We start from the raw sequence: 13,448 nt of genomic DNA on the forward strand, positions 1-13,448 counted from the left end.
AGAGGAAGCATCTTCTTTAACATCATAAATGTGTGCTTTGTTACACTACGGATATCCTTACACATTAAAAAATATATGCATTTCAAAATGTGGCTAAATCATTAGATTCCAGTCTTATGCAAATAGGCTAAAGACACCTTGCACAGTTGTTTGTAATAACAATATTCTCATAGAAAGAGAACTGCTACCACACAGGAGCCAGATCTGTGCCCCAAAAGACAGACAATATGGACATAGCTTATTAAAGTATTAAAATGAAGTATGATACTTAAACCAAACCAAAACAAAACTGAGAGAGGTTTGATGATGTCACAGATACAGAGTAGTGGGGATTAATGCACCAGGCAAAATAGAACCGGATCAAGCAAAACTTCCATGAGACAACACAGATCCTGTGTTATACAGAGGGAATTTAACCTGAGATGTTCTGCAAGAAAAGAGTTCACTGGGTTCACCAAAACACACTTTTAAAGGCTCAGACTTGAATATATATAAAAGGACACAAAGCTCAAGGCTGTAGAGAAGTATGACTATGAAACATTAAAAGTTTCTTCTTATAATACATGTTTAAAGACAAGTGACATGGAGAACTCTGAATGTACATGTTCAGAAGTAAATACCATAGTGAAGAATGAGACAGATTTCCTAAAGACAAAATGAAATATGTACATACGAGGCTTAATCTCAAGAAGTCTCAAAATATATTACTTTACCTCGAGGACAAAAATGAAGGTGAAAACAACGGACATTGTTGCTAAAGGTACAGTCACTGGATCTGCAGCATCCCACTGAAATGCAAACAAAATCCATTCATGGAAGAGTAGCTGTTAAACAGAATAAATGCCTCTTCATTGCCTTAACTTTTCTTGAAGGTTTTGTTAGTGAATAGATTTCACTTTAAAATATGCTCAGACAGGAATGGTATCTTGGTATACTCTTCTCTTGTAGATTTATAGAAATTAAAAATAGTGGATTGGACCACAAAAAGGCACAAATTGACTCAGCTCTAAAAGTTACAATTAATCTACAGTGATCTGCCCCAATTGAGATTGTTGTATCTAGAAATCATATTTCCTTACATTCATCACAGTAATGGCTCAGTTGATGGTTAACTGGTGTTAGGAAATGTGCAACACATGCTGTACTACTATAAAGAAACACTTAAAAAAATCACAATTACCTTAACTGATAACAACACAGACTGCGCCAGAACAAGTACAGCAATAGTTCTCTTAAAGAATGGGTGCTGAGTTATGTCATACATCTTAGCTCTAAAGCCATCATTATCTGAAAAAAAAAAAAGAGTTCGAGGAGGAGAGTTAAAATACACAATGGCATTTTCCCCCTACTTCTGAACATCAAAATATATTTCTAATTTTCTGCTACAATTTTCCATATCAAATAGGGCTTCTGAACATCTAATTTCAAATACTGAACACCAGTGTTGCATGAAGGTTTTGGTACTTTTAGTGTAAGTGCATCGTTCAACTGCTGTCAGGTTAATACATTCCATTCATATCACTACAGCCAACTGCAAACATTTTTCATTTAGAAATTCATTTTATCATTAAGGCTTATCCTAAAGCCATCGAAGCAGAACCTTTTTTGGGTTGATTTTAATAGCCTTATGGAGAGATCTGTAGTTGGAGCCTGTTTCAACATTAACTTATGCACAACCTCCTAGTGGCCTCACGATTGCAGTTTTAATTTGAATTGCAGATTGCTGGGGAATTACGAACACTAGGGCTTAACACGTATAAAATCAAAATATCTTTGATACCCGGACGAGGTGGGAGATGAAGAGGTTGTGCTATCTTCAGTCTGCTTTTCAGATCTTCCCATCGTCTCTGATCGACAGTCAGTAAAGCTGTCCCCTTAATAAACAAAGAGAAGCGTATAAAGCTTTTGTCATTTAACAGCTAGAACATTCAACACCGTAACATGAAAACAACATTCTCTTTGGTGCCTGAAATAAAGTTACATATGCAACTTTCCTTAAATAACACACTGTTTGGGTAAAGGAGTCTGAAGTATCAGCTGTTACTCAAGAGGATTTCTGGATGCATTAGCCGTGTGTTTCCGGAACTCAACTCAGCAGGCACAGTTGTTCTTTGTAGCAGCAGCCCAGTGTGGGCAATGAAACACTGCAGGAGGTCTTATGTTTGACTGAACATCATTTGCCAGGAAGCACTATTTTAAAGACTGGTCGATTTTGTCTGGACTTTGCAGCAGAAAATCCTGTGGCTTGTCAGTGCCTCTACAGTTTCTCAGGGAACAAGCCCTCCAGGAGACCGCTGCTGCTCTCCACAGCTCTTCTGCTTGGGGTGTAAGTGAAATAAAATAATAGTATGCTATGAATCTACAAGAGCTCTCCATGGAGGAAGCACAAAGAGAGGTTGAGACACACCCTTAGGGTGGGGTGGTGGTAGATGGTATGTGTGTAAATGTTCTCATAACATAGGAAGAAACAAGCAGACTCCAAACGGAATTCAATGTTATCTAAAATGACCTTCAAAGCAAAGTGAGTTCCTTGTAACTTCAGAGAACTGTAAAATCTCATGGAAGGATTCTAGAGTTACAAAAACAAGGGAGACCTTTTCAAGGTAAGTGTCAAAAGGTTGCTTTCCCCGTTAGAAAGGAGCTGCACTGAGCTGGGTGAGGGCTGGGGTGATCTTTGGGGTTCACCTGGGAACTGGCTTGTTTAGATGCTTGAACTGAGGCTGGCTGTGCAACTGATAAGGTCAGGATTCCTCCCTCTTAGTGGACATAAGCTCTTTATGGAACTGTGTCCCCAGACAGCACCCTGGGAAGAGGTGCCTTCCAACACAATCCAGAAAAAGTGATAGATGTAAGGATGCTGACTACTTGTGTCAGGGCCAAATCGTACCATTTAGAAATGCTTAAATTAAAAGGAACTCATTAACCCTAATGAGTATGTCTGGTTTATATTCTTGGAGAGCCTTCACTGCCAAAAAGATAAAAGGTGGCAAAAAAGAGTGGACTCCTGTAAAATCTAGAAATAATGGTGCCACGTTGCTTTGCTGCTCAGAGACTGCAGTTCCACAAGTGGGATCATTATAAGGGGACCACAGAGCAGAGCCCTGCGAGTAGGACTACTGCTGGAGGAGCTGTGTTTGCATTTGGACTTTATCACAAAGTGGCAGCTAATATTTGAGTATTGACACATTTGAAGGAAAAGTAATACTGCACAGCTGAACAAGAAGAGGCAGAAGCATCTATAAAAATCCAATGGAATTCTCTGTCAAAATTTAGTGAATAAGAAAATAAATGAATAACACATTGCTCCTTGTTCTCTAGAACAGATACATTTTAACAGGAATGACCACACTTTATCTCACCAAAATTACACTGGAGTTATGCAAATATAAAAATACCTTCAGAATAGCAGAGGTTTTAGGCCATTTATTTGGCTCACAAAGTGTTTGACTCAATTGCATGATGCCTAGCTTGCCCATGCTACATGCACAGTAGTGTGCTGCTCAGCTCCCTTCTAGAAGGAGTCAAAGGGTCTTCCCGAAGGACAAACTCCACAGCTGTGTTTGCTACAGAGTTTGGATTAGGGCCATAGCCAGCAACCAGTCTCCAGCATTAGCACACTGGGTTGTTGCACATCTCCACACCCCAGAGTCTGAAATAATCCTTTTTCTCCAGTGCCATGAGTGATAAAAATAGCATATCTCATTATTTTTGTCACTTTGAACCAAAAGATGAAAAAAATTAATAATTATGTCCCAATGCCTCAGGGGCACCATAAGAGGCTCAGAAAATCCCCTCAGATTAAGCGTTGGGCAGTGTGTATGCAGCAAATCTATCCAGAGTATTCTATCTTTAACAAGTGTAGACATAAGCTGCTCTGCAACAATTCCCCCAGGGACAAGTTTTTCTATTTCTCAAGGTAATCCAAAAAGCCCATGTGAACTTCTCTAGAAAACTAGCTACCTTTTTGTTTAAGTGATGGACAATTATTTTTACAATGTACTCTGCTGTTTGCCAGGAAAAAGTCACACAGCTTTACTCTGGATATGAAATACTGCAATGGGAGGGCTCTAATGAGACCTCTTAGCTGCAACACATACAAGTATAACGCATCTTTTTATCTGCCACGGCATGTATGCCTACATTAAACTAAACCAGCAGCATCTGTAAATACATTGTGCTTTAGGTTCAGTCTCCATCTAGCAGCATGGCTGCAATATAAATAAACTCAGACAGCTTTGACAGAGTATGTGATGGATTGCTACCATCACAGGTTTCAGTTCTGTAGCAAATATGGATCAGATGGATCTGAAGACTTGCAGTGTTGTAGAATGCAAGATCAGTAAGCCAGTCTTCAAGGTAGCCTTACCAGGTAATGCAGACAGTGTAAGTATCAGTTTCAGGTTTCTTACAGAGTCAGTTCTACTGAATAAAATGCCTCACTCAGAATAAGCCACCTCATTCAGTACCTTGTTTTCATTAAAATTAGCGATGACAACTCCAACAAAAAGGGTCAGTCCAATCATGCAGCCAAGAAATACAAAAACGTGAATGTAGATTCCATGGATCTGAATAGACAAAAGTAAGATTTATAGTTAAGACAAATCAAAGGTAGGTGTTGTAGAATTCAAAGGCTTTGATGTGTTTCCTTACCGGCCCAACTCGATGAATAATAACATCTCTGACTTCCACCCAGCCTTTTAATGAAAGAACTTCGAATAGTGCCAGCATTGCATTGCCCACATTGTCAAAATTAAAATTCCGAGGATTTGCCCTGAAATGCAGTACACAAATAGGTGTAACTTCAGCAATAAAGTTGTTCTATTTGATACCTTGATTCTTCATAGCCTAACATTTAAATACCCTGCAAAGCTGGTGTGAAAGCTTCTGGAACACATCAAAGTTCTGTATCAAGAATAAGAAAACAGTAGCAACAGCAAAAAATATTTAAAGTATAATATTTTAGATCCCTATGTATGGTTTATTTTCTTACTCAGAATCTGATTCACAGTAATAAAGCTTAAAATATGTTCAAGGTTCAGGTTGAATGAGGCTTTAAGCAACCTGGTGTAGTGAAAGGTGTTCCTGTCCATGCCAAGGGGGTTGGAACTAGAGGATCTTTAAGGTCCCTTCCAACCCAAACCATTCTATGACAGTATGTTGCTGCATTTTAGTGGTTTTGCCATTGAAATTAGAAAAATACAGCATTCATGAAAAAATAGATCTGATGGCATTGGCCAGATTCTAAAATAAATTTACCTCTAGGAGATCATTCTCTAACACACATAGAAAATCTGGACTCCAAAGTCAGCAAGATTATTTAGAAAACGTAGTTCCCTGTTACATTATCATCAGGAACTGTCAGTCTAAAGTAAAACTTACTGAGATGACATCACATCTTCTTGGCTTACCTATACCATATGCTCTGATCTTTTTTATCAGTTGACATTCAAAAGAGTGTTTGCAATTGAACATTAAAAGTACCCTCCTTGGGCTAGGTTAGCATGGTGCTCTGTCTCTACAATCCAAAACAGACAATCCAAAGAGCACAATGACTTTTCAACAGTCTATAAGCTAAATAGTTGTATTCCAGAAGAGTTATTACATGTTTGGTGCCTCTTAAATCCAATCATTCAGTGAAAATAGAGCTCTCAGATGCAGATATTTCATTTTAATGCAGTCCTTATACTGACATCTGGCTCTTGAAAATCTGGCATGACACAGCCAACAGGTGATATAAACGTCCTTGCAGTAAAACATTTTTCTGCAATATTCCCCAAAGTTTACAGTTATGCTGATTAAGGCAGCTTTTGCTTATTTCTGGATCAAGCTGAACAGGATTGAATTTGCTTACTTGAGGAAGAATTTGTCTGAAGCATACAGAAACAAAGACATCTGCAGATGTCAGAATTTCACTGACTGTTCAAATCACAGCATATTATTTCATTAGTATAGGATGGATCTGAAACCACCACTGCTGGTACATTCTTTATCCACACACATGGCCAATTAAAATAATTGTGGCTGTTAAGATGATTTTGCAAAATGCCAACCAAGTGAAAAATATAAAAAATTAAAAAGAGGGAGTTTTGCCTGTTCAGGTGTTGAGAAATACTAAATGGACTTTATTAGAATACTAATTAAAAAGATATGTTAGCTTTTAAATAATTTTTACTGCATTTCTGCAATAGATAGACCACAAGGATTCCCTGCATTGGAAAAAGAAAGAAGTTGCTAGCTGGCATGGTTGATGACCATAGAAGAGAAAGTCTGGTTTTAGACATGACTTGCTCATTTGTTTTTGATGGTAGCTGTAGGAAAGTTGATTTACATTTCTTTTTCTTCCATCTTTTCATATATATTCTTAGGTTCTGTGTTGCTGTATGGCTCTCACGATGTCTCTACAACAGTACTAAAGAACAGTTAAGTGATAATTCTCCGAGAAAATAACTCCCACTGTAATAATAACCAAATCAAATCTAATTCCTATATAGGTTTATTATCTACAGGGATTTATACCTTTCTGGTTTATGAAGTTAAGGTTAAATCCAGAAAAGTTTCATATATATGTCTTTTTACTAAATATGCCAGAATTTTTACTCTTAACATCATTTCAATTATAATAAAACCCCTCAATCAGTAGTTTAATGCCATGAGATTTGAACCATTTTTCTACACCAACAGCTGCATTTTTAGAAGAAAAATAGGCAAATATGTAGCAACTCACCAGACTCGTGGCACCCAAAATCCAGGCTTTTTCTCTCCAGGTCTTAACTTTAAATTGAGGTTTTTGGAAACACTTACATTTATTCTGAAGATGCCATGACAGTCTTCCTATAGTATAATAAACCACAGCCTGAGATTAAACAAACGCCCTGAGAGATGCCAACATGCCATCATAAACAGGACATTTGCCACAATGGGAAAGCAATGTAAAGAGAAATGAAAGGTTATTTACAGGTCTGTGATTTGTAGTCATGGACCTTTATCCAAATGAAAAATGCATCTTAGCAAGGATTCAAAATGCTCTTTTTCTCCCAGGACTGACAGTGCTTTTCAATTTGCAAGACTATGTAGCCTTTCATCTCTTTCCTAAAGACCATTGGTCTCTTCAGGTGATGATGATATTTCTCCAAATGGAGTAAGAAACAAGGATAACTTTCTCCATATAATCCACATAGCATTCCCAGTGCTTTGAACCTCTAGCAGTCTAACCTGTTTTTCAGTTGTGGACCTAGGAATGCAGAGGTGCAATTTTCCATGGTTAATTCCATGTGCCATCCAGTCCTTTGCAGATAATAATGGCATTAATTTGACAACTTTCTTAAAGACAGTCCTCATTATTTGGACCTGCTTTACTTTTTTAATCAAAGCCTTATCCTCATTCACTGAATCCTTTTTTACCTCTTCCTCCATCATTCTGATTATGAACAAGAAAGTGCCCAAGATCTCCATTTCTCATACGACAGCTCTGATTTCCTCACTTGCTTTCCCTAGCAGGTAGAAATTGCACAACATACCAATATTTTGAAGCAGAAAAGCAGTTCTTACCCTAGAGATGATGTGAGGATCATTGCATTTGGCCAGTTTTCCAGCAAATAGCTGCACTCCAAAGCTTGCAAAAACAAGCATTAAAGTCAGCAAAAGTATAGAAACCTGTAAAGATGAAGTTAGATCTGTTAAGCTCTTCTCCTACTGACTTGAAAAAAGGGATCAGCTCCTTTGGGGAATGGCAGGTAGGATAGTTTTGTGGCATAAACCTGGAGATACGGTTTTCATGACAGATATGTTACTTTAGGTTCTGATGCAGTAACCAGGTGCTGCCTTAGTATTAGTCTTATCATTAACACAGGATCTAAAAATAGCAGATAAGGATCAAAGCTTTCTTGCATTCCGTGTACCACCTTGCTAAATTCTGTATGCATAAGAATTACCATTCACTTTAAAGAGAACTTTTCAAGTACTTAAATATGTGCTCCTTCTGTTTTTCTGAATCAGGCTTTACTAACTAATCCAAGTAAGACATTGTTAGATATTTAATCAGGATAGTTACAATAAAGATATGCATGAGTAAATTATGATGTAAATATCTTTAACAGAATACTGCATCTGTGAAATACTAACTAGCTTTATAATTTTTGTCCTTTTTCTATTACTGCCTGCAAATATTTTGTAGCTTTGCCTTTTATATCAATGTGACCTAATACAGCGTCCTGCTAAGGAATAAAATATCTGTTATTTAGGCTGACAAATATCACATAGGGTCTCAAGGCAATAGATTAGGTTCTGATCAAGCAATCACAGACTCCATTACTGTTATTATTACTATAAGTGCATAATTATGATCGTAGTAATAACAATAACGTAACAATGAGATCCAGATCTGTGATAAGCAGCTGTGTTGTCTCTGGTTGCCTCTCAAAAAACTTGGAGGTAGAGACCTTCAGCTCAGAAACCAGATTTACTTTTGTTCTTACAGAGCTGCCATATGCTACTTCTTATCTTCCTTGCCCAACTAGAAGTGTGAATAAGGAGTAGGTTTTTTTTTCAGTAGTCCTCCTATGTAACTGTGGTGAAATGTATGCTGAATTAATATAATTTATAAAAGAATTATTAAAGCAGCTTTATTCAGTATAAATATGAGTTACTTATATTCCTAATTTTTAACCTGTTCTGTGGTCATCTCCAGTGATAGCCACAATGAAAAGTAAACAGACAACAATGGTGAAAAGAATAGAAAACATACATGTTATAGCAAAATGTTATCTTATTACTGCTTCATATATTTTAACAAGAAAAAATAATTGGCACATACCAAAAAAATTTCCTTAAAGCCACTAAACAGCTCTCGCACCACTTTTCTCATCTGAGGGACTAGTTTGAAAATTCGAAGAGGTCGGAGGCAGCGGAGTACCATTAAGAGCTGAGCTCCGGATTTCGCAGGGACATTCTGAGGCATCCAGCACAGGAATATCAAACTCACCTGGAGATGACAGGGCAGGAAAGGGCAAAGAAGGATTAGGCTTACAATGCCTTACTTGACATAGACACAGCACAGATCAATGACTGCTTCCCTTCCTTAAAATTAAAGGAAAGAATAAGGCAGAAAAGCACCTAATTTAGAAAATGGACTTGGACCTCTTGTGTCCTGGCTTATTAACTAACAGGCATCAGCTTCAGTCTCTGTCTTCCCCTTTGACTCAGAATCTACTTGATACTTTTCAGCAGATGGAACTGTTCCAAAAGAGGAAACCAATTTGGCTGATTCAGAATAGGGTCAGAAACTATATTCTTGGAGCAGGCAGCATTATTGCTCTCCCCCCTTTCTCATTTCAGAGATTCTATCCTGAATCTAAGAAATCCTCACCTGGAAAATCTGTTAACAGTTTTCTCGACAGTTTTTCCTACCACTTTGTTACAGGCATAAATAGTTTTGTCACCACGTGGCCTCATCACATAAATGTTATGTATTTGAAAACATTTTCAAACAGCATAGTTGTGTCTTGTAGCCTCAGCAATCTCTGACAAATGGTTATTGATTTAAAGTCTGTTAATTACTTCTTATTTTTTAAAGCCAATGTTATTATAGGGGGACAGAGGCGAGAGTGTTACAATGAAGCAAGTGCACAAAAAATGGAGGATCAAGCTGATATCATCAATATGATTTAAAACATAATATGAATTGTTAAAACAACAGTGACAAAAGACAGCTGCTCCATCAAAACAAAATGATTTGCCAGCGCTTCTAACTTTATTTCATATTCTTTTAAGACCACCACAAGCACATTTGGAATATCCAAGCCACACCACCTAAATTTTCCTTCAGACAAGCAGAGGGATTCAGAGAGATTTGAAGAAACTAATGCACACAGGAATTATGCATACTACAGTAGGAGTTTTGTACAAGTATGCATATTTTTATTTGCTAACAATGGAATCTTAGATACAAATTGATCATGACAAATTTTATGCAGCACATCTGCCTGGTGAATTTATCTCTGAAAGATTTAATCTAAATCCATCAAAGCCATTTTTCTCAGTAATTTCTTCAGTACTAAATAACAGAATAACAGACTATGCTGAGTTGGAAGGGACCCACAAGGATCATCGAGTCCAGCCCTTAGCCCTGCACAGGACCATCCCTGAGAGTCACACCATGTGCCCAAGAGTATTGTCCAACTGCTTTTTGAACTTCTTCAGGCTTTGTGCTTTGACCACTTACCTGAGGAGCCTGTTCTAGTGCCCAACCACAAATAAAAATATTTCATACTGCATTATACTGGGCACTGGTTTTGACATTCTGTGGTGTTTACTGTCATATGTGAAGAGGAAATGGACACCCTTCTCCTGTATTTGAATGCACGAAATTTCTCAGGTACAAAGGAAACAGTAGAGCAATTTTTTTTTTCCTGAGAACTACTACTGATAGGTATAGGGTATAGAAAGATGTTGTTTTGCTTTCTGCTACAGCAACACCAGCAACAAGGATGTGCCCTTCATCAAATATTAAAGGTTTTTGAAACACCTTCTATAAGGCAGGAATACTGTGGAGAGGGGTAGAAGCAATGAGTATCTATGAAACAGGTAAAATAAAGAATCTCCTGCATAAGAATGCTGAAGCGAGGTCAGAGATCTTGAGTTTACTTTGGAATTAAATCAGATCTGACACTTAAAGCATATCAACAAATAAACAATTAAAAGGGACCATACAGTGACCCCACACTAAATTGCCAGGTGCTTATCACATCGGTGTATTTTTAGATGTCTAAACAAGTATTTGTACACATAACTGACAGGAATGCACATGAAAACAGCAGTGTCTGAACACAAATTATACTACTATATTTGCATCAGGGTGCAGAGCCAAACTTTTTCATACTACTAAACATTTATATAACCGAAGATATCAAAATTATGACTGCTACAAAAACCTCCCATAAATATAAAAACTTACAAGATATATAAATATGTCCATAACGCCTCCAAAGTCCCTAATGACAGCTGTTGGTGTAAAAAACAAGCCATCTGCCATAATCTTCAGATTAAGCTCAATGCTCATGAATATTACAAAAACATATTCAGCAATCTGAAAAGCAAAGCAGAAAACAGTCATAATTTAAGAACAGGCAGTGGAGAAAACCGAGGTGATTGTGCTTTGTTAATTGTAAAATGATTTGGTGGCAGTACCTGGAGTGTTGGAGCATGCATAACTCTTCTAAAAGGGGATTCGAACATCATGGAAATGCAGGAGCATATAGTAACAATGATCATGACCCAGTCCAGGTAAGTAACCAAACCCAGCAAGTCACTGTGAACAATACATAAGGAAATTCCATTACAGAAATGCCTAGAGTGCTGTGTACTTGTGCCACGCCTACAGTACAGTTAAATGCTTTCCTATGAAAAATAAATTAAGCTGAGGAGTATCAAAGATTTCAGTATTTCAGAAATGTGTACTAAAAAAACCAGAGAAGTTACATGCAAGTGAAGAAGAAAAGTCTGATTAAAAAATCTGCTTCCTATTCATCCTCCTCCCCAATCAACTCCATGGAAAGAAAAACCTTTTTGGGAAAAAAAAAAATACATGTGCATGCACATATACACACATACATGCAGGTGTGTGCTCACACACTTATGCTGCAGGCTTATGTGACCAAACAAAGTTACTTTTGCAGTGCTTACTAAAGCTGATGGTATTTGGTATTTTTCACAGCTCCAGTAACAGGATCTGTTTTAGAACTATAAAAAGAAGAAAAGATACAGTAATTTACATTTTATTTTAGTTAACATTATAATTATACCATGCATCTGTCACCTCAAAGTAATTTCTGTCCAAAATCAAGGCTCCATTTTATCTCATCTTAATTTTAAATGTCTGAATAAGTTTCATTTAATTCTATGCAATTTCAGTCATATTACCAACACAGCTGGTATCACTTTAACTCATTGCTTACCTGTAATTCCTCTAATGATTCCTTGAACTGCAAGTTTTTTGGGTTTTGCTTTTGCAAACAAGGATTTAATTTTGTATTTTGCTTGGAAATGAGGGCGCTAAGCTGCTACTGAATTTTATGTACCAAGGTATTTCCTCAGGAGTTAATTTCAAAACTTCTTGGACCATGGCTGGATGGGGCTCTGAGCAACCTGTCCTAGCGAAAGCTGTCCCTGTCCATGGCAGAGGGGGTTGAACTAGGTGATCTTTAAGGCCCCTTCCAACTTAAACCACTCCTTATGATTTTGTGATTCTATGATATCCTCAGTTAACATACACACACACAAATCCTTCCACATGACCTATTCCTTTTACTATTTCTTGAGTCTTTTTCTGATTAATATTTTTAGATTCTCCATATCTGAATTTTCCTATGTAATTGCTGTGCTCCACCTACCATGTCTAAGCACCCATTAGGCAGTCAGAAAGAGTGAGAACCACTTTATAAGTAATATACACATATCTAGGAGACAAGAGTTAAATTCTGGCTGCAGCAATTATTTATTGATTCCTAAAGTCAAGCCTTTCCCCCCTATTTTACATAGTAGCATTCCTCAGCCTTTTTTACTAGAAGAAAATATGTATCCTACCAGTTTGAAAAACATATCTAAAACACCTTACTTGGCAAGCTAGGTAGGACAATGAATGAAGCAGGTAGGATTTAAAGAAATGAAAAAAAGTACTGTTTAAGAAAATCAGTTTATTCTTATAATTGCAAATATTTTCTTTAAACTGTTTTAATGTAAATATCCTACTACCATCAGGCACTCCACAATGGTAAGAGGCACTGACAAGTTTTTGACAAGTGGATTGGAATGACTGTGTGGTTTTTTTTTTCTGTGTTAATTTGCAGTGTTACATGGACCAGTGCACCACAATCAAGTTAGCAGTTGTATAAAAAAGTGGACGTGCCTCTACACACATGGCAGAACACTTAAATATAGGTATTGTTAAAACTGAATATCTAACCTTCCTGCCATGCTAACCAATTTGTTGAAGGGCACAGAGAAAATCAATGATAAAGCAGGTACTGAAACCAGTCCTTACAAGGGCCAAGCTCATAGTCTAGAGCTATCTTGTGTCTTACACTATCTGTTTGCAAGGTGACATGCATTAACCCTTAAAAATTAGGATGCCAGTCACAGACAGAGGTTTAAAAGAAGAGCTGTAAGATTATTTTATATCAAGTTGCTTGTACATAGATCTCTATCTGCCATGCTCACACACACAGTTTAGTTGCTGAGACTTCCTGATTTTCATCTGGTTTCAGCTTTTCTTCTTTTATCTCCCAGAGCTGAACACCTCCCCATCCCATTCTGGGTCCCTAATTATGGGCTACAGAGTCTTCAGGTGAGCATAGGTGTGATTCATTTCTCTTTACCTTTTTCTGTTCTATGAGTAACTAACTGCTGGTGTATAAAAACTTCTCGCTTTATGATGAGGAATAGGAAGGAAATAG

The 13,448-nt window shown here is 37.3% G+C and overlaps 1 protein-coding gene across 5 annotated transcripts in view; it reads right to left on the reverse strand.

Annotated features, from left to right (window-relative positions):
- NALCN (sodium leak channel, non-selective) overlaps positions 1-13,448 on the reverse strand; it is a 225,406-nt gene that overhangs the window by 21,696 nt on the left and 190,262 nt on the right. For 4 of the 5 annotated variants that reach the window (XM_039389441.1, XM_039389448.1, XM_027730763.2 and 1 more), the window contains 11 exons: positions 11,680-11,736; positions 11,185-11,305; positions 10,952-11,083; positions 8,813-8,980; positions 7,549-7,653; positions 6,725-6,831; positions 4,651-4,771; positions 4,467-4,565; positions 1,781-1,874; positions 1,181-1,287; positions 714-788 (listed from right to left, as the gene is read on the reverse strand). In XM_039389441.1, the coding sequence (XP_039245375.1) occupies positions 714-788; positions 1,181-1,287; positions 1,781-1,874; positions 4,467-4,565; positions 4,651-4,771; positions 6,725-6,831; positions 7,549-7,653; positions 8,813-8,980; positions 10,952-11,083; positions 11,185-11,305; positions 11,680-11,736 (1,186 nt within the window). The remainder of the gene's footprint in view (positions 1-713; positions 789-1,180; positions 1,288-1,780; positions 1,875-4,466; positions 4,566-4,650; positions 4,772-6,724; positions 6,832-7,548; positions 7,654-8,812; positions 8,981-10,951; positions 11,084-11,184; positions 11,306-11,679; positions 11,737-13,448) is intronic. The other variant, XM_027730766.2, reaches the window with a different exon arrangement.

The sequence above is a fragment of the Pipra filicauda genome, unplaced genomic scaffold, assembly GCF_003945595.2.
Source record: "Pipra filicauda isolate LSUMZ 115617 unplaced genomic scaffold, ASM394559v2 scaffold125_size2111803_pilon, whole genome shotgun sequence".
Lineage (NCBI taxonomy): Eukaryota > Metazoa > Chordata > Aves > Passeriformes > Pipridae > Pipra > Pipra filicauda.